Source organism: Bufo gargarizans, chromosome 5, assembly GCF_014858855.1.
Source record: "Bufo gargarizans isolate SCDJY-AF-19 chromosome 5, ASM1485885v1, whole genome shotgun sequence".
NCBI classification, from domain to species: domain Eukaryota; kingdom Metazoa; phylum Chordata; class Amphibia; order Anura; family Bufonidae; genus Bufo; species Bufo gargarizans.
Window position 1 is genome coordinate 231,897,482 of NC_058084.1, and position 22,403 is coordinate 231,919,884.

The 22,403-nt window shown below is 41.3% G+C and overlaps 1 protein-coding gene across 3 annotated transcripts in view; it reads right to left on the reverse strand.

Annotated features, from left to right (window-relative positions):
* The window catches only part of MTRR (5-methyltetrahydrofolate-homocysteine methyltransferase reductase), an 877,206-nt gene that overhangs the window by 671,169 nt on the left and 183,634 nt on the right, over positions 1 to 22,403 (reverse strand). For all 3 annotated transcript variants that reach the window (XM_044292703.1, XM_044292705.1, XM_044292704.1), the window contains 2 exons: positions 17,289 to 17,442; positions 15,523 to 15,640 (listed from right to left, as the gene is read on the reverse strand). In XM_044292703.1, coding sequence (XP_044148638.1) covers positions 15,523 to 15,640; positions 17,289 to 17,442 — 272 coding nt within the window. The remainder of the gene's footprint in view (positions 1 to 15,522; positions 15,641 to 17,288; positions 17,443 to 22,403) is intronic.

Below are 22,403 nucleotides of genomic sequence, written 5' to 3' on the forward strand. Positions count from 1 at the left end.
TCTTTTTCACTAACAGGACACAGTATGATGCAGGTTAAAATCATTATATAGTACAATATAAAGTTGGTGAACCCTTCAGAATTTTCTATAATTCTGCGTAAATTTGACCTACAACTATAACTTAGTTGTCTGTAATACCATATTCAGAATTAATGTTTACACGGGCAATGTAACCGCACTGTGTGCGCAAGCTAGTCTTTTCATTTTCACTACACATTATATTGCTTTGTGCTGCTGGTCTGGAATCCGTGTTTTACATGTTGCCACAAGTACCTGGCTCCACAACTTAAATAGATCAGCAGTACTAGCTCACAGTTTATACTGATTAAGGACATAAAGTTTGTCCGAAACACGTTTACAGTCGGGGTGCCGTGATTATTTGTAAATGCTTGCTGTACTCAAGAAAAAAAGGATCGTCCCAGCTTTTAAGAGTTTTTACAACTAGTGATACAAACTAACTATGCTACTAAGGTTGAAAAATATGATAATTACTCTTACTGGTACCACCTGGAGGTTACCCCACCTTCTCAGGGACATGAAACTGTGAGATCAGCCAATAAAGGGCCCCCTCCTTCTTACCTCTTCCAGTTAATAACCTAGGACTCAGAAATAATTGTCACCATTTATTAATGTTCAACAAATATGACAAAAAAACATAACTTGATCCAGTTACATGAACAACAAAACAAACATTTTTATATAAAGCACATTAGGTGGGAATTCCTCGTGCCGTTGTAGAAGCTAAAGGAAAATCCAATTACTGGTAAGAGTAATTATCATATTTTCCCTACTCCTCCACAACAGCGCCACCTGGATGAATAACAGAGTAATATATTTTTTAGGAGGGGGGGGGGGACTGCAGAAAAAACCTTCCTACCAAAGGATATGTCCTTGCTGGCCACGACATCTAACTTATAGTGCTTAAAAAGTACAGGGGCTTGACCAAGTGGCAGCACGACAAATTTCCTCAAGAAAAGCAGAGGCGCCTTCAGCCCAAGAAGCTGCCAATGCCCTTGTGGAATGAGCCTTCAAGATAGCAGGAGGAGAAGTCCCCTCTTTCTGATAAAGAAGAATAAAATACTTAATCCACCAAGCAATGGTTGCCTTGCTGGCTGCTTTCCCCAGATTTAGTCCAAGATACTGAATCAACAGTTGGTTTTGATTTTCTCAGATTCTTTGTAGCTTCCAGGTAATGAAGCACATGTCTCCTGACGTCTAGGTTGTGGAACAACTTCTCTGTTTCAGAACCTGCCCCGGAACAAAAGGAAGCGAGAGAGAGATTTCCTGTTGATAGTGGAACCTAGACAACTTTAGGAAGGAACTCTGGGGATGTTTCAAAACAATTCTATCTTCAAAAATTGTTAGATAAGGAGGCACGACAGAAAAAGCCTGGATCTCCCCTATCCTCCTGGCCGTCGTAATGGCCAATTAAAAAAAAAAAATTTTTATCAACATTCTCAAGGGTATATCACCGACAGGCTCAAAGGGAGGATGCATCAAAACTGTAAGGACCAGATTCAGGTCCCAAGGCACAACATAAGATCTAAGCTTTGGGCGTATTTTACATGCCCCTTTAAAAAACATTCTAATAAGATCTAGGTCCGCTAACTTAGCCCCCCCATGAAGAGCTCAGTGCTGTAAACTGAACCCTTAAAGTACTCACGATCAGACCTTTATCAAGGCCTTTTTGTAGGAAGTCCAGGATTACTCCAATATTTGGCTCCATAGAGGGGTCCCACGTGTCCTTCCCAAACCGTAAAAAGGCTTCCCAGGATCTCAGATAAATCTTCGAAGTTATAGGTTTTCTACTTTGCATGAGAGTGGAGATTACGGGGTCGGAAAGGCCTTTACTTCTCAGGATGGCACTTTTAACTTCCAGGCAGTTAACCAGAGCTGAGGAATCCTGGGATGAACCACCAGACCTTGGGGTCGGATATCTGGCAGGAGAGGAAGAGTCCAGTAATTTTCTCCAGTTAAGTTTTTAGCACCAGGAACCAAGCGCTCCTGGGCCAAAATGGTGTTATTAGGATGATCTGAGCCTTTTTCTTCCATAACCTTTGTCAATACCCTGGGAATTAGGGGGAACGGGGTAAAAGCGTAGCGGATCCCCCTGGACCACAGAATCGACAGAGCATCTACCTTCAGAGGCTGATCCTGGAGAGACAGAGATTAGAATTTGTCCACTTTCCTTTTCTTCCTTGAGGCAAACAAGTCGATCTTTGGATACCCCCATCTCGCACATATTTTCTTGAATACCAGTGGATTCAGACTCCATTCTCCATTATTTTAGTTGATTTCTGCTCAAAAAGTCTGCCACAAGATTTTCCTTCCCTTTTATATGGACGGCTGAAAGGGACAATAGGTTAGTCTCAGCCCAGACAATTTTCTTTGCAACCAGAGAGAGAGCAGCTCCTTGTCCCCCATTGTTTGTCCAGATAAGCTACCGTGGTGGTGTTGTCTGAAATAATTCTTACATGTTGCAACCGAATCGAGGGAGCAAAGGCTTTTAGAGCCTGCCAGACTGCACTCAGTTCCCGCATATTGGAAGATGTTTGTTCCAGATTTGTCTCCCATCGGCCCTGTTTCATGATATCCTCTATGTGTGCTCCCCAACCCCGCCTGCTAGCATCGGTTGTAATCACCACCTGATTTGTCTGATGCTAATTCACTCCCCGGAATAGATTTTTCTGCTTTGTCCACCATAACAAAGATCTTCACCTCTGTAGGAATTTTTACTTTTGGTTTACTTCCTGTCCCATGCTTTCAACAGAAATGACTGAAGGACCCTCGAGTGGGTCTGAGACCACTTCACCGATGGAATAGTGGTAGTCATTATTTCCCTGATTGAGCATATTTTCAACTGTTGAAATTTCAGAATTTTGGGGAATTTTTTGTTCATATTGTCTTGCCCTCAAGTTCTCCCTCAGTTAATATGGTGGACTGTGTTTCAGCAGGGTGCCATCTTACTTTCCGTTTCACATTTAAACCTCTCAAGCTTGTTACTAATTGCTTGAGTATTGTGTTTTAGCTTCTGCTTGTGCAGTCCTATTGCTTGGAACTAGCTCTATGGTTTGTTCCATCTCCTTGCAGTTTACCCTGCTACTCTGTGACATCCTGCTACCTCCTGTTGCCGACCCGGATTGCTTGACTATTTTCCTGTGCCGCCTGCCCTGACCCATTGCTCGTCTGACCTCGGCTCTACTGCATCCTTCGGTCCTGCACCATTGCTACCAGTAACGTCTCTGCCTGCCTGGCTCTGCTGCATACTTCAGTCCTGCACCGTTGCTAACGGTAACTGCTCTGGTTGCCTGGCTCTGCTGAATCCTTCGGGCCTGAACCATTGCTACTGGTAACGGCTCTGCCTGTCTGGCTCTGCTGCATCCTTCGGTTCAGCACCATTTCTACCGGTAATGGCTCCGCCTGCTTGGCTCTGCTTCATGCTTCAGTCCTGCAACCTCCTATTCAAGACTCTGGTGCGTCCTGTGTACAGGCCTTGTCCCTGCCATTAGGTTCCATCAGCATTTCACGAGTATCGTGACATCTTGTTTGTGTTCTAGAAGAAAGGAAGACATACGTCGGGAGTCTAATAGTACTCCCAGCAATATTATTTCTTGTGTGGGAAGAAGGCAAGACTTCTCTACATTTCTTATCCAGACTAGATCTGAAAGAGTGTCTGATACTGTCTGAAGATGTGTTTGTAGGTGACTCTCTGATGTTGCAGCAATTAGGAAGTCATCCAGGTAAGGCATCAGTAAAATTCCTGCCAGATGAAAGAATTTCGTTACTTCCACCATAATTTTCGTGAAGATTCTTGGTGCCGAACATCAGAACCTAAAATCGGAAGTGATGTCAACTTCCCTGGAACCACACTGCCATTCTCAAATATTTACGATAATCTCTGTGAATTGCTACGTGATAATAGGCATCTGAGAGGTCTATTGTGATCATAAACTAGACTTTTAGTAGAAGATTGACTACAGACCTGACCGATTCCATCTAGAATCTCTTGTATATCATGTATCTGTTCAGGTTTTTCAGATTTATTATTGCTCTGAAGGAACCGTTTGGTTTCCTAACTAGGAATATTGAGGAGCAAAACCTCTTCTCTTGTTCTTCCAACGGGACTCGTATTTTGGCTCTTTTCTGTAAAAGCAGGGTGATTTGTTGGTCCATCGCTTCCTGATCTTCTCCCTGTAGTTTTGAATTTTCCAGATATTTGTCTGGAGGGATCTGCAGGAATTCCAAATGGTAACCCTCCCTGATGGTCGAGAGCACCCAAGTGGAGGCCTGAATTTTTTCCCAGGCTGAATATAAGTGCTTTATTCTCCCCCTCGACAAACTTCTTGCATCATTGGGAGGAAGGGCGTGAGGATTTGTCAAGGTTAAACAAGAAGCCTTTATTTTTCCCTTTAAATGACTGCCAGGAAGTACTAACTTCTTTTTTCTTCGGGTCAAATCTAGTATGTCTTTGGGGGCGAAAGGATCATCTTTGGTGAAAGAATTTTGACTCTGTAGGAAAGCACTTTTTTCTGTCAGAAGCTTTTTCCAGGATGTCATCTAATGCAGTGCCGAACACCCTGTCGCAGTGTCTCCTGACAATGACCTCAACCAGATTGCTCTTCAGGAGGCATTGGATAAAGCTGACGTTTTTGCCAATAGCTTTACAATATCCGCAGAGGCATCTGCGAGGAAGTTAGAGGCCTCTTTAAGCATGGGAATAGAGGCTAGAATATCCTCCCTGGGAGTGCCTGACTCAAGGTGCTCTTCCAGCTACCCCAGCCATTAAGACAGAGTCCTAACTGTGTATGTAGATGATATTCCTGGTCTTAACATGGCTGTAGATGACTCCCAGGTCTTTTTAAGGAGGGACTCGCATTTTTTATCCATAGAGCAGCCCTAGGTCTTCAAACAGAGAGGACTTTTTGGAAATCCTCGCTACGAGCGCATCCACCTTAGGAAGTCTGTCCCAAGATACAGAATCCTCTTCCACGAACAGATATTTCCTTTTAAACATTTTGGATGCTGATTGTCTCTTCTCAGGATCCTTCCACTCATTAAGTATAAGAGTCTTAATGTTATTGTGAACAGGAAAAAATGAATGTTTCTTCCTGTCCGCAAGTCCCACAAACATTTGGTTCTGGACTGACAGAGGTTCTCTGGGTTCTTCCAAATTTATCGTAGCCCTGATAGTTTTTAAGAGATTCAGTCTCCTCAATGGAACAGACGGATGGCCAGGAGCATTTTCTGAGACAGTAGAGCTTGCATCAGAAGCAATCTCCCCCTCGTCAAAGTCAGAAGCCTGTTCCAGGAGAGGAGTATTTTAAGTGGAAGCTCTGGGAGGGATGGCCGAAAGTTTAGCATCAACCGCCGCTCCGACTTCTTATTTGATCATGGTTCTTAAGCTTTCTACCAGGGAAGGAGTTTCTTATGAGACTAACCGATTTGAACACCTTGGGCACAGCGATTTTTTGGAAGAGGCAGAGAGACCTTTTTTACATATTGCACACTTTTACTTTTGGGACGGTTCCCCTTTAATGCTTTCTCTACCCTAAGAGACACAAGCATCACGAAGGCTTAGTAAAAATATCCCCAATAGAGAACAGTCACCCAAGAGGAAGAATCACTCCTGTGCACAGAAAGGAGGACTTAGTGATATATATATATATATATATATATCACATAACAATTATCAGGGCTGGAGGGCCTGGAGGCATCAGTGGATTTGCGGGTGGTATCACTTTCCCCCTGCAGAGACATGCTGACAGTAGGAATTGCTCTGTGTCCACAATAGGAAGGAGAACATGTAGGAAACGGTGTTCGCGCAAATCAGGAAGTGGAGTTAAAGAGGAGATGACATCAGCTCGATCCACGCAGACGTCTGCGTCATGACGTCACCATAAGCCTGCGCATACAGGAGAATTCCCTGGCCGAAGGAACGCCCCTTGACGGAGCCTCAACGCTACTATGCTAGGAACGCAAAAAAAGATACCCAGGGTTGCCGGCATACACTGGACTTACACTGAGAGGGAGGGAGGAGCGATCCTCCTTGCTATGTGACCCCTCCTCCTACAGTGGCCCTCCGGACTAACCGGGTTAACAAACCTAAGGCCCTGTGCTCCAGCTCCATGCTGATCCACAATCCTGCCTTCAGAGGGACACAAAACAACTGGAAGAGGTAAGAAGGAGGAGGGCCCTTTATTGGTTTATCTCACAGTTGTTTCCTGTCCCTGAGAAGGCAGGGTAACCATCCATATTCATGTAACCTGCCCCTGATGCGGTCCACCCCCTCCCCGCTCCATACATTCATCCTGCCCCGTTTGTGCCGGCCAAGTGTTGGCCGTACCTTCCCCCTCCTCCTTCCCAGCGCTGCCCCCTGCCCTCAAAGCAGTGTGGTCCCCCTGCTGTGTTTGATGGCGGCGTCTATGCTGACACTCTGCTGTAACCCCTTAGATACTGCGGTTGCGGCATCCATGGGGTTAATAGAGGGAGGAGGCTCCCTCTTTCAACCATAGGGGCTGCGGCGCTGTGATGGCAGCGCCCAATGGTTGCCATGGCAACTGGACGCTTTGCAAAAGCGTCCGCTGTTGCCACCTACAGGACATCTGATAGTATTATACTTTGCAATGCAAGAGCATTGCAAAGTATAGTATAGCCATCAGCCCCACTGGATCTTCAAGATCCAAGAGGAACTTGATAAAAAAAATCAAGTGAAAATAATAAAAGTAAAAAAATAAAAATGTCAATTTAAAAAATAAATTGCCTTTTCTTATAAAAAATTAAAACAAAATAAAAAAATACACATATTAGGTGTAACCGCGTCCGTAACAACCGTCTCTATAAATATATCACATGATATACTCCGTCCGATAAACACCATACATTTTTTTTTAATAAAAACTGTAAAAAAAGAGCCATTTTTGTCACCTTACATCACAAAAAGTGCAACACCAAGCGATCAAAAAGGTGTATATCAAACAAAATGGTACCAATAAAACCGTCACCTCCTCCCGCAAAAAATAAGACCCTACATAAGAAAATCTCAAAAAAACTAAAAAAAACTATAGTTCTACACTAAAGCATAGCATATTTGAAATAAAAAAAATATTATTGTGTTAAAGTGAAATAAAATTTAAAAAAAAGTATACATATTAGGTATTGCCAAATCCGTAATAACCTGCTCGATAGAAATATCACATGACCTGACCCTTCAGGTGAACACCGTAAAAAACAAAAAAAAACTGCCAAAAAAGCCATTTTTGTCACCTTACATCACAAAAAGTGCAACAGCAAGCGATCAAAAAGGCTTATGACCCCAAAAATAGTACCAATCAAACCGTCACCTCATCCCGCAAAAAATGATACCCTATTTAAGACAATCGCCCAAAAAATAAAAAATAAAGATATGGCTCTCAGACTATGGAGACACTAAAACATCATTTTTGGGGTTTCAGAAATGCTATCATTGTGGAGAACTTGAATAAATAAGAAAAAGTATACATATTAGGTATTGCCACGTCCGTAATGATCTGCTCTATAAAACTGTCACATGACTTAACTCCTCAGATGAACGCTGTAAAAATAAATAAATAAAAACTGTTCCAAAACTGCCAATTTTTTGGGTCACCTTGCCCCATAAAGTGTAATAATGAATGATCAAAAAATCCTATGTACCCAAAAATGGTACCAATCGAAACCTCAACACTTTCTGTAAAAAACGAGCCTCTGATCGTCTTGATCAGCAGAAAAATAAAAAACATATGGCGTTCAGAAAATGGACACATAAAAACAATTTCTTTTTCAAAAATGCTTTATTATGTAAAACTGAAACAAAGAAAGTAGACATACTTGATATCATTACATCCGGAACAACCTGCGTACATGATCTACCCTGTCAGATGAATCTTGTAGAAAAAAAACCTAAAAATATGGTGCCAAAACAGCCATTTTCAGTTACCTTGCCTCACAAAAAAAGGTAATATAGAGCAATTAAAAATCATATGTACCCCAAAATAGTACCAATAAAACTGGCACCTTATCCCCTAGTTTCCAAAATAGGGTCACTTTTGGGAGTTTCTACTGTATGGGTGCATCAGGGGGGGTTTTAAATGGGACATGGCATCTAAAACCAGTCCAGCAAAATCTGCCTTCCAAAAACCGTATGGCTTTCCTTTTCTTCTGCACCCTGCCGTGCACCCTTACATCAGTTTATGACCACATGTATGGTGTTTCTGTAAACCCGCGGAATCAGGGTAATAAATATTGAGTATTGTTTGGCTGTTAACCGTCAATGTGTTAAAGAAAAAAAATGTAATAAAATGGAAAATCTGAAAAAAAATGTGAAATTTAGAAATTTCATCTCCATTTTCCTTTCATTCTTGTGGAACACCTAAAGGGTTAACAAAGTTTGTAAAAATCAGTTTTGAGTAACTTGAGGGGTGGAGTTTCTACAATGGGGTCATTTATGGGGGTATCAACTATGTAGGCACCACAAAGTGACTTCAGACCTGAACTGGTCCTTAAAAAGTGGGTTTTGGAAATTTTCTTTAAAAGTTTAAGAATTGCTTCTAAACTTCTAAGCCTTCTAACGTCCTAAAAAATAAAAATGACATTTCCAAAATGATGCCAACAAAAAGACATATGGGGAATGTTAAGTAATAAATATGTTATTAGGTATCACTTTCTGTTTTAGAAGCAGAAAAATTGAAATGTGGAAAATTGAGAATTTTATTAAAATTTTGGGTAAATTTGGGATTTTTTCATAAATAAAGGTGAAATATATTGACTCAAATTTATGACTATCATGAAGTACAATGTGTCACGAGAAAAAAATCTCAGAATGGCTTGAATAAGCAAAAGTGTTCCAAAGTTATTACCACATAAAGTGACGCATGTCAGATTTGTAAATTTTTACCTGGACACTGGGGAATCAATGACCCTTGGTCATAAAAGGGTTAACATTCCCCATATGTCTACTTTATGTTGGCATCATTTTGTAAATGCAGTTTTATTTGTATAAGGACGTTTAGAAGCAATTCTTAAAATTTTTAAAACCCACTTTTTAAGTGGAGTCACTTTGTGGGGCTTACATAGTGGAAACCCCCCATAAATTACCCCATTGTAGAAACTACACCCCTCAAATTGCTCAAAACTGCTTTACAAACTTTTTACAAACTTTGTTAACCCTTTAGGTGTTCCACAAGAATTAAAGGAGAATGGAGATGAAATTTCTAAATTTCATTTTTTTTGGCAGATTTCCCTTTTTTTTTTTCTTTAACACATCGAGGGTTAACAGCCAAACAAAACAATATTTATTACCCCGATTCTGCGGTTTACAGGAACAACCCACATGTGGTCAAAAACTGATGTAAGGGCACACAACAGGGCGCAGAAGAAAAGGAGCAACATATAGTTTTTGGAAGGCAGATTTTGCTGGACTGGTTTTTAGATGCTATTTCCCATTTGAAGTCCCCCTGATGCACCCTTACATTAGAAAGTACCAAAAAGGGACCACATTTTGGAAACTAGGGGATAAGGTGCCAGTTCTATTGGTACTATTTTGGTGTACATATGATTTTTAATTGCTCTATATTAAGATTTTTGTGAGACAAGATAACTAAAAAATGTCTGTTTTGGCATCATTTTTATTTTTTGCAAAAGTCATCTGATATCAAATATGTCTACCTTCTGTTTCAGTTTTACATAATAAAGCATTTTTGAAAAAAACATTTTTTTGTGTTTCCATTTTCTGAACGCCTGATAAAAAAAAATCTCTGCCGATCGTCTTGTGCAGAGGCTTGTTTTTGCAGGAACAGTTGACGTTTTTATTGATACAATTTTTGGGTACATATGATTTTTTTATCATTCATTATTACACTGAGGAGGTAAGTTCTAGACTTGACAGCTGCGAATCAATGGATGTCGTGTATCTGGACTTCTCCAAAGCGTTTGACACTGTCCCGCATAAAAGGTTAGTATATAAAATGAGAATGCTCGGACTGGGAGAAAACGTCTGTAAGTGGGTAAGTAACTGGCTCAGTAATAGAAAACAGAGGGTGGTTATTAACGGTACACTCAGATTGGGTCACTGTCACTAGTGGAGTACCTCAGGGGTCAGTATTGGGCCCTATTCTCTTCAATATATTTATTAATGATCTTGTAGAAGGCTTGCATAGTAAAATATCAATTTTCGCAGATGACACTAAACTGTGTAAAGTAATTAACACTGAAGAGGACAGTATACTACTACAGAGGGATCTGGATAGATTGCAGGCTTGGGCAGATAAGTGGCAGATGAGGTTTAACACTGACAAATGTAAAGTTATGCACATGGGAAGGAATAATGAAAGTCACCCATACATACTAAATGGTAAAACACTCGGTAACACTGACATGGAAAAGGACCTAGGAATTTTAATAAACAGCAAACTAAGCTGCAAAAAACAGTGTCAGGCAGCTGCTGCCAAGGCCAATAAGATAATGGGTTGCATCAAAAGGGGCATAGATGCCAGTGATGAGAACATAGTCCTACCACTTTACAAATCATTAGTCAGACCATACATGGAGTACTGTGTACAGTTCTGGACTCCAGTGAACAAGGCAGACATAGCAGAGCTGGAGAGGGTCCAGAGAAAGGCAACTAAAGTAATAACTGGAATGGTGCAACTACAGTACCCCGAAAGATTATCAAAATTAGGGTTATTCACTTTAGAAAAAAGACGACTGAGGGGAGATCTAATTACTATGTATACATATATCAGGGGTCAGTACAGAGATCTATCCCATCATCTGTTTATCCCCAGGACTGTGACGAGGGGACATCCTCTGCATCTAGAGGAAAGAAGGTTTGTACACAAACATAGAAGAGGATTCTTTACGGTAAGAGCAGCGAGACTATGGAACTCTCTGCCTGAGCAGGTGGTGAAGGTGAGTACAATAAAGGAATTCAAGAGGGGCCTGGATGTATTTCTGGAGTGTAATAATATTACAGGATATAGCTACTAGAGAGGGGTTGTTGAAGTTTTTTTTGCCTTCCTCTGGATCAACTTGCAGGATGACAGGCCGAACTGGATGGACAAATGTCTTTTTTTTGGCCTTATGTACTATGTTACTATGTTACTTTATGGGGCAAAGTGACCAAACAATTGGTTGCTTTGGAACAGTATTTATTTATTTTTACAGCGTTCACCTGAGGGGTTAGGTCATATGACATTTTTATGAAGCAGATCAGTACAGACGTGGCAATACCTAATATGTATGCGTTTTCTTATTTAATTTTTGCACAATAATAGTTTTAGTGTCTCCATAGTCTGAGAGCCATAGCTTTTTTATATTTTGACAGATTGTCTTAGGTAGGGTCTAATTTTTTTGTGGGATGAGGCGATGGTTTAAATGGTCCTATTTTGAAGGGGAATATGCCTTTTTTGATCGCTTGGTGTTGTACTTTATGTGATGTTAGGTGACAAAATGTATTTTTTTATAGAGAAGGTAATTACAGACGCGGCAATACCTAATATGTCTATTTTTTTTACTTTAACACAATAGCATATTTTAGTGTCTCCATTGTCTGAGAGTCATAGTAACATAGTACATAAGGCCGAAAAAAGACATTTGTCCATCCAGTTCGGCCTGTCATCCTGCAAGTTGATCCAGAGGAAGGCAAAAAACCCCTGTGAGGTAGAAGCCAATTTTCCTCACTTTAGGGGAATAAAAATTCCTTCCCGACTCCAATCAGGCAATAAGAATAAATCCCTGGATCAACGATCTCTCTCTAGTAGCTATAGCCTGTAATATTATTACGCTCCAGAAATACATCCAGGCCCCTCTTGAATTCCTTTAATGTACCCACCATCACCACCTCCTCAGGCAGAGAGTTCCATAGTCTCGCTGCTCTTACCGTAAAGAATCCTCTTCTATGTTTGTGTACAAACCTTCTTTCCTCCAGACGCAGAGGATGTCCCCTCGTCACAGTCACCGTCCTGGGAATGAATAGATGATGGGATAGATCTCTGTACTGACCCCTGATATATTTATACATATTAATTAGATCTCCTCTCAGTCGTCTTTTTTCTAAAGTGAATAACCCTAATTTTGATAATCTTTCAGGGTACTGTAGTTGCCCCATTCCAGTTATTACTTTAGTTGCCCTCCTCTGGACCCTCTCCAGCTCTGCTATGTCTGCTTTGTTCACTGGAGCCCAGAACTGTACACAGTACTCCATGTGTGGTCTGACTAATGATTTGTAAAGTGGTAGGACTATGTTCTCATCACGGGCATCTATGCCCCTTTTGATGCAACCCATTATCTTATTGGCCTTGGCAGCAGCTGCCTGACACTGGTTTTTGCAGCTTAGCTTGCTGTTTATTAAAATTCCTAGATCTTTTTCCATGTCAGTGTTACCGAGTGTTTTACCATTTAATAAGTACGGGTGACTTGCATGATTCCTTCCCATGTGCATAACTTTACATTTGTCAGTGTCAAACCTCATCTGCCACTTATCTGCCCAAGCCTCCAATCTATCCAGATCGCTCTGTAGTAGTATACTATCCTCATCAGTGTTAATTACTTTACACAGTTTAGTGTCATCTGCGAAAATTGATATTTTACTATGCAAGCCTTCTACAAGATCATTAATAAATATATTGAAGAGAATAGGGCCCAATACTGACCCCTGAGGTACTCCACTAGTGACAGTGACCCAATCTGAGTATGTACCATTAATAACCACCCTCTGTTTTCTATCATTGAGCCAGTTACTTACCCACTTACAGACGTTTTCTTCCAGTCCGAGCATTCTCATTTTATATACTAACCTTTTATGTGGTACAGTGTCAAATGCTTTGGAGAAGTCCAGATACACGACATCCATTGATTCGCCGCTGTCAAGTCTAGAACTTACCTCCTCATAGAAACTGATTAAATTTGTTTGACTTGATCAATCCCTCACAAAGCCATGCTGATATGGTATTATTTGCTTATTTCCGTTAAGATGCTCTAACATAGCATCTCTCAGAAAACCTTCAAACAGTTTACCTACAACAGATGTTAAACTTACCGGCCTATAGTTTCCAGGCTCTGTTTTTGGACCCTTTTTGAATATTGCCACCACATTTGCCATGCGTCAATCCTTTGGGACATTCCCTGTCAACATAGAATCTGCAAATATCAGAAATAAGGGTCTGGCTATGACATTACTTAATTCCCTTAGGATACGGGGGTGTATGCCATCTGGTCCTGGCGATTTGTCTATTTTAATCTTTTTAAGTCGCTGTTGCACTTCTTCCTGGGTCAGACAGGACACTTTTAATGGGGAATTTATTTCAACATTCGGCATGTCATCTGACAGTTTATTTTCCTCAGTGAATACAGTAGAGAAAAAAATATTTAACAGCTTTGCTTTCTCCTCGTCGCTCTCTGCGACTCCCCCCTCATTACTCTTTAACGGGCCGACACCTTCAGATTTATACTTTTTAACATTTATATAATTGAAGAACATTTTAGGGTTAGTTTTACTCTCTTTGGCAATTAATCTCTCGGTCTCTAGTTTGGCCGCTTTTATTTGTTTTTTACATGTTCTATTTTTTTCCTTATAGTTTTTCAGTGCTTCCGTGCTACCTTCCTGTTTTAGTGTTTTATATGCTTTCTTTTGTCATTTTTGCGACACGAGGAGACTGTTTTATTGGTACCATTTTGGGGGGCATATGCCTTTTTGATCGCTTGGTGTTGCAATTATTGTGATGTAAGGTGACAAAAAAAGTTTTTTTAATTATAATTTTTTTTTACGATGTTCAGCTGATATTTTTATAGAGCTGGTTTTAACGGACGTGGCGATACCGAATATGTATCTTTTTTTTTTTATGTGTCCATGTTCTGAGAGCTATAGTTTTTTTTTGTTTTTTTTTGCGATTTTCTCATGTAGGGGATCATTTTTTGTACGGTTTTATTGGTACCATTTTGTGGGACATACGCTTTGATCACCTTTTGTGATGTAAGGTGCCAAAAATGGCTTTTTTTGGAACAGGTTTTTATTTTTTTATTTTTTTTACGGTGTTCAGCTGAGGGGTTAGGTCATGTGATATCTTTATAGAGTTGGTCGTTATAGACACGGTGATACCTAATGTGTGTTATTTCCTTTTTTTTTCTATTTTTTATTATAAAATCAGGGGAAAGGGGCCTTTTTCATCTTTTTTTTTTTACTTAAAACTTATTTTTTTTGGGGGGGGGGGGGGGGTTAAACTTTATTTCTGTTCCACTCTGGGACTTCAACTTTTGAGGGTCTGATCCCCTCTGCAATGCATCATAATACATATGTATTGCCTATTAGTGTATTACACTGAGTAATACACTAATAGGTTGCCTAGGAGACCCAACCTGGGGCTGGATCTCCTCGGCCACCATAGAAGGCAGGTCCCGATGCCGTGCAAGGCATTGGGCTGCCCCATCACTCATCGGGTCCATGCTACAGCATGGGCTCCTTCATCCACCCCATGCAATTCTATACTGCGGTCAACGCTGACCGCGGCATAGAAGGGGTAAATACGCTGGCATTGACTTTAACAGCAATGCCGGCAGATAAAGCAGGGGCCCAGCTATTAGGGACTGCTGGGCCCCTGCAGTGATCGGGCGTGCACCGCTCCGGTGCCCGCCTGATCACCATGATGTAATAGTACATTAAAATGCGGCAGCTCACCTCCCAAAAAAATGGGATAAAAGGTTGCCAAAAAGTCAAACACTTCAAAATGGTATCAATAAAAAGTACAGATTACTCCACAAAACTGAACACTGCTCCATAGACTTAAAAGAAAATAAATTTTTTATAATTGTGGCATCTCTAATCATACTGACCCGCAGAATGAAGCTGCCATAGTGTACAGGGAAAACTGTAAAAACAAAACCCAAAATACTGTGGCAGAATTACATTTTCATCCAATTCCTCCCATTTGGAACTTTTTCTATCTTTCCACTACATCATATGCAATATAAAATGGTGGTATTAAAAATATATAAGTTGTCTCGCAAGAACAAGCTGTCATACGGCTATGTAAACGGTTAAATAAAAACGTTATGGCTTCAGGAAAAATTTCAGTTCGTATTCTGAAATCCAATGATTTCAGACTGAGTATGCTGTCCCAGCTATGGCTCTTGAATACAACATAATTATATTGCGTTTTATCTGCCAACCACTATACTTAGTGTGCTTTACTGCCATCTAGTGGCCATTGTTATATTTGGTCTCGGTAAGTTATCTATGTTGTAACTTCTCCTTCTGTGAACTCGCATCTTGTTTCCTTCACTCTTCCTATTTGTCAGACATTTACCACAGAGCTGGAGAGATGATTTTCCTTTGACCTCTATCATTTCTCAAGGTACATTCAAGAAGTGAATAAAAGGCATATGTATTGCATCTCTCTTACTGGAATTCTTCATGCAACTGGTGTCGCTTTGGGAATGAGCATTGCCTGTACAAGAGATTGCCACTCACACTCACAAGTTCATACTAAGATGTGGTAAGTTTTTTTTTCTTACCCTACACAGTCATCAGCATATCCAGTTTCATAAAAATGTGTGGCACCCAGCTCCTGAAGTCTTCGGTCAACAATTTTTCCACCATTACAAAAGTAGGTGTATTCAGAGTCACCAAGTGCTGAAAGTAAATACCAAAGTTTAAAGTAAAATTAAAATAATGCATTTAAATGTGGACACCTATAATACCGTATTCAGCTTAGTATTGTTTTAAAAGCTGCATTTCAAAAACATCAAAACCTATTAAGTTACCAAGCACAGTTATGTCATGTGCCCTCTGAAGCCACTGATTGGCTCCAGTGGTCATGTAAGCAAAGACCACTAAGAGGGGGGGGCACCACATATTCAATTAATGTTTTTATTAAACATTGCCTTTTGTGACGAATACCACCCCACGTGCGCAGACTGTGTCGAGCTCATGAGATACGGTATGGTTACCAAGGCGTGACGTTACACCCTCCTGGAGGAGCGGGTAAGGTCAGTCTTGGTACCGTTTTCACAGATTGTGCCCATGTGGACAGGAGGAGAGAGGCAATAAGCTGAGAGAGCTTTTTCACTGCCCCAGTGAAACAGTGCGTTCTCAGTCCAGAAAGACTGCCACCAGTTGCTTGTGTGATATAAGCCCGGGATTATATATGGTAAGAAACCAACCCGCTGTAGCGTATTACTAGGCCGAAATACAGACTTGGGGATTCCTGATAAAGATACCAGACAGCACAAGATTAAATTATATATTTAATCGCCTTAAGAGCTTACTAGACAATACACTATACACACAAGGATTTATACAGTGGTCTGAGGTTACAAATACAGGTGGTATGGTACAAACAGGATTAAACAGAGCAAAAGTCAGTTTACCAGATGGATGAGTCCTTTTGGTTGTGATGAGTTCTTAGCTGTATTCACATGGAGGGCAGTGATGTCAGCAGGTTATAGCTCCCTCTAAACACATGGCAATATCTGACCCTCCTTCAGAGAAAAGACCCGCCCACTGGCTTGCATGCGCTTTTGACCTGTAGACCACCGCTCCCCTCCCCACCTCTGGGAAGGGTCCCCTCCTCCCATTCTGGGCTGGCAGCCAAGAACCCACAAAACCCATTAGGGCTTATAGCTCCAGACCAGGAGGTCCCAGGGAGATGGTCTGGGACCAACAGATCCACCTGGGTTCTGGCTACAATGGTACAGTATTTTGGTTTCTGTCGGGAGATATGTATATCTCCCCTCTTGGGCATTCTATTAACAAACCAAGAGTAGGAGCCTGACCATCTTGGCCACAGGACCGCAAATGTATATTTGACTTCTGTCTGGGATGGACGGGTGGTTCAAAATTCCTTATAAATCGCTAGTTCCATGATGTCTGGGGTGAAATGATAGATCTGGGCAAGGGCTGAGACCCCCTGCCGGGAGTTTTCCTGCAGGATTAGTTTGGCCTCCGTGCTGTCTGGTTAAGGTGTGATTATGACCACATGTGGCCTCCTTGAAGCCAGAGCCCCGGTGGAGTTCACTACCTCTGCTATCTGACAAGCCGATGGTTGGAGTGAGAACTTCTTTTGCATGTACACTGACAAAGGTGAATCAGATAAAAATCATGGCTGCAATTAAATTAATTTTTTTTTTTTTTTTTACTTTTAGACAACCCATTTAATGTCTGCAGACAAAAGAGCAATGGTTAGACAAATGAGTAGTAAGACAGTAAAATAGCTTTAAATGCAAATATGTTTTTATAATTTACTATACAGTAACAAGAAGATATCGAGAGGGACACTTACCTAGCAATCCATATCGCAGATGTGCAAAAGAGTCATCCGTTAGCGCTTTGTTTTGAATTTTCTTCACAAACTTTAAAGCAGCATCTGGAGGATCTCCAGTTCCAGTAGTAGAAATTACAACAACCACAGGATCTTTTTCATTCTCCAAGTTGAACTAGAAACAATACATAGAATACTGTCAAATGTTTCCACTTTTACTTTCTTCTAACGTTTAAAAACTTCCCAAAGTATCAGCATGCTCAATCTGGGAAACACGTTCTGGTTATAGGAGCAGTTTCAAGTTTGCGAAATGCAAAAACCACGCGTTGAGTGTTTCCTGGACTGAACACCGGCTTGTGTGAAATAAAACTAAACAGAGGTTACCAAACTACTATTATCTTTGAATTCAGAGGGAAAAAAAAAACTGTCTGGATGAGAGCTTCACTTATACAAGCAGACAAATAACGCGAGTTTGTGAGCGTTCGCGTGTTTGAGTTCAAGTGTGTGTTTGTATTAAGCGTGTGATTGTGATATGTAAGTTAGATTCTTATCATTGCACCATATTGCATTTTTTCTCATTTCTTGCGTAATCTCAATTATTTACAGCGCAGTCCAGTGCACATCCTGCCTAATGTATGCAGTCCTCGAACAGCCTTTTGAGGGTGCGTATATATGTTCAAAATGTAAGCAAATTCCCCTTTTTGGAATCGCACATCGTGTATATAACCAGGCGAGGTTCAACACCGAGAAGGGTTGACAATTTGGAAAAGCGTTTGCTGCTCACTGAGTAAGCACTTTACGGGGTAGATGTGGGGGAGGGAGGTAGCAAGGAAGCTCAGGAAAGTGAGGTAACTAGCTGGATAACAGTTAGAAAGCGGGATAAAGGCAAGAGTGCCAGGGAGGCTTAGCCTTGATCTGACACACCCCAACAAGTTTGAAAGGTTAGCAGATGAGGGGCATGTCAGTTCAGGGAGAGCACTGCTGCAGCCAGACCCTTCCTCTGCCAGTCAGGGGAATGTCTGCTCCAATAAGCAGAGGACCAGGAGAGCAGGGCAGACCAGACAGGTGCTGGTTGTGGGAGACTCAATTATTAGGGGTACAGATAGGGCGAGCTGTCACAAAGACCGGGATCGTTGAACAATGTTTTCTCTTCCTGGCGCTCGAGTTCGACACATCGCGGATTGGGTTGACAGATTACAGGGAGGGGTTGGAAAAGATCCAGCAGACCTGGTCCATATCAAAACCAATGACAAAGTTAGAGGTAGGTGGAGCGTCTTTAAAAATGATTTTAAGGATTTAGGTCACAAGCTTAGGGCAAGGATCTCAAAAGGTAGTGTTTTCCGAAATACTACCTATACCACGAGCCACACAAGAAAGGCAGCGCGAGATTAGGGAGGTTAACAAGTGGCTCAAGAACTGGTGTAGGAAGGTGGGGTGAACTGGGCCGACTTCTATATCGGCAACAGGCTCTATCGTAGGGATGGGCTGCACCTCAATGGGGAAGGTGCAGCTCTGTTGAGGGAGAAGATGGCTAGAAGTTTGGAGGAGTTTTTAAACTAGGGACTGGAGGGGAGGGTAATTACGTTATAGGATGGGAAGATAGTGCAGATCTGCAGGACCGGGGGATGAATGGAAGGAGGGACAAGAACAGTTCAGAAGGAAAGGTTTAGGGTAAAAAATGAACACAAACCTCTTAATTATATGTATACTAATGCCAGAGGCCTGACTAAGGCTACTTTTACACTAGCATCAGCCATTTCCAGCAGGCTGATCCGTGCTGCATCTAGTGCATGCATGCTCCCGGAGGTCCGCTCTGGCCCCATTGACTATAATGGTGAACTGGAATTAGTGTGAGGAGGAGGATGACATAGTGGGAATAACCGAGACATGGCTGCATGATAGCTATGACTGGGCAGTTAATGTACAGGGTTACAGTCTGTTTAGGAAAAAAAAAAATGGAGAGGGGGATGGGTCTGCTTTATTGTAAAGTCCTGTCTAAATCTCACAATTCGAAAAGATATAAGTGAGGGACATGAACATGTGGAGTCACTGTGGGTAGAAATACACTGAAGAAGGGGATATTCTAGCCCCGAAACGCGTCTGGTCAGACCCCCCATCAACTAAAGAAGTAGTGCACTACTCAAAAGGATAAAAAGACTGCTACTCATGGTCCACTGAAAACCCGCGTAGAAGACATTACCAAACTGGATCCGAAGCCAAACCGGCGGACCCACGTGTATAAATCTACGCTAGGGTAAGAGATTCTGGAGGAAAGAGAACACAAGTCCATCCGATTTTCGTAGGACGGCTGGAGCCGCACCAAGCGGTTAAGACCGTTCCGGCTTCGAGGTCGTTATACCCATAATGTGCTATCAAGTAACCAGGCAGTGAAACATTGTTGAAGTATACATACAGTGGGACGCCGCCATATGTTTAACTTCCCCTTGCACTGACTTAACTTCACTGCGTGCGCTATACAGGCAGTACCAAGCTGCCTGTGAGACACGGAGTGTAACTATCAGATGTTCAAGTGCACGGCAGCTCCTAAGGAACTCTCCCATTACCACTGACTGCCATTCTCCACTATTGCGCTATCCATATGACTGCTGTCGAGCTCCATCTTATAAACCACCATTAACGCTTTGGTTCCAAATGTATTCTTAGGATTTTTAATTATTTAAGCATTTTATTAGTAGTTTATATAGGGTTTTATACAATATTATCTGCCATATATATTGTTGATGTTTATAAGGTTTTTTATATCACTATTTGCCCGAATATACTAGTGTCTGTCCGAATATTGTTACTTTTAACTATTTTTAACCATTAAAATCAGTGGCCCAATATCTGGAGGTGTGCCCAGTCTTTTTCCTAAATAATAAAATACTAATATACCACATAAAATCTTCTACTAAACGAGATAGACGAGGCTGCAGATCATAATGAGGTCGCTATTATAGGGGACTTCAACTACTAAGATATAAACTTGGAAACTAAAACTTATATATCTCATAAAGGAAACAGGTTCTTGGCAATAACCAAAGACAATTACATTTCGCAAAGTGGTTCAGGACCCGACTAAAGGTACAGCCATGCTGGACTTTGTATTAACCAATAGACCTGACAGAACAAATGTGCAGGTTCGGGGACACCTGGGAAATAGTGACCATAAAGTAATAACCTTCCAATTCTCATTCAAAAGAGTGCTTCTTCAGGGAGGAACAAAAATACCAAACTTTAAAAAAAGCTAAATTTAGCCAACTAAGAAAGAACATAGGCCTAAATAACTGGGGCAAAGTCCTCAAAAATAAAAATACAGCCATAAAATGGTATATTTTTAAAATCATCCTAAAATCTAATTGTGAGAGGTACTTACCTTATGGGAAAGTAATTAAATCACTAAAACAGGAGGGTAGCTAGGAAGCACTGAAAAATCTAAGTAAAAAAAATAGAAGATGTAAAAAACAAATAAAAGCAGCGAAACTAAAGACCGAGAGATTAATTGCCAAAGAGAGCAAAACTAACTCTAAAATGTTCTTCAATGATATAAATGGCAAAAAGTATAAATCTGGTGTCGGCCCTCTACAGAGTAATGAGGGGGGGAGTTGCAGAGAGTAATGAGGAGAAAGCAAAGCTATTTAACAATTTTTTCTCCACTGTGGAAAATAAACTGTCAGATGAAATGCAAAATGTAAAAGTAATTTCCCTATTAAAAGTGCCCTGTCTGACCCAGGAAGAAGTACAGCACCATCTTAAAAATATTAAAATAGACAAATCGACAGGACCAGATGGCATACACTCCCGTATCCTAAGAGAATTAAGTAACGTCATAGCCACACCCTTATTTCTGATATTTAAGGACTCTATACTGGCAGGGAGTGTTCCACAGGATTGGCGCATATCAAATATGGTGTCAATATTCAAAAAGGGTCCAAAACCAGAGCCCGGAAACAGTTTGAAGGTTTTCTAAGAGATTCTATCTTGGAGTGCCTCGATGAAAATAAGCAAATAACGCCATATCAGCATGGCTTTATGAGTGATCGGTCATGTCAAACTAATTTAATCAGCTTCTATGAGGAGGTAAGTTCTAGGTTTGACAGCGGCAAATCAATGGATGTCGTATATCTAGACTTCTCCAAAGCATTTGACACTGTACCGCATAAAAGGTTAGTATATAAAATTAGAATACCTGGACTGAGAGAAAAAGTCTGCATGTGGGTAAGTAACTGGCTCAGTAATAGAAAACAGAGGGTGGTTATTAACAGTACACTTAGATTGGGTCACTGTCACTAGTGGAGTACCTCATGGGTCAGTATTGGGCCCTATCCTCTTCAATATATTTATTAATGATCTTGTAAAAGGCTTGCACAGTTAAAGGGCTTCTGTCACCCCACTAAACTGTCTTTTTTTTGTTAACTTATAACCCCTATACTGCGATTTATGCATACATAATATAATTAATCATTTCGGTTCAGTCGGCGCAGTCACATTGAGAGGCGGACACTCGCTCGGGCGCTCCATCCTCAATGCGCCTGCGCCGATGACGTCATCGGCGCAGGCGCATTGAGGATGAAGCGGCCGATCGAGCGTCCGCCTCTCAGTGCGCCTGCGCCGACTGAATACCATTACGGCGCAGGCGCGAGATCTTGATAGCAGACAGGGCTAGCCAGAGGACTATCCCATTCACTGGCCCTATCAATCAACATGCGGAGGGGGCGTCTTTAGGATAGGAGGATGTGGCTGCTACCAGCAAGTAGCCGCCCTACTTGCTGGTAGCAAGGTAATTTGCATATTTTAAAAGTACGTTTGGGTAACGCAAACTAAGCTGCAAAAAACAGTGTCACACAGCTGCTGCCAAGGCCAATAAGATAATGGGTTGCATCAAAACGGGAATAGATGACCGTAATGAGAACATAGTTCTACAATTTTACAAATCACTAGTCAGACCACACATGGAGCACTGTGTACAGTTCTGGGCTCCTGTGAGCAAGGCAGACATAGCAGAGCTGGAGAAGGTTCAGAGGAGGGCAACTAAAGTAATAACTGGAATAAGGGAACTACAGTACCCTGAAAGATTATCAAAATTAGGGTTATTCACTTTAGAAAAAAGATGACTGAGGGGAGATTTAATAACTA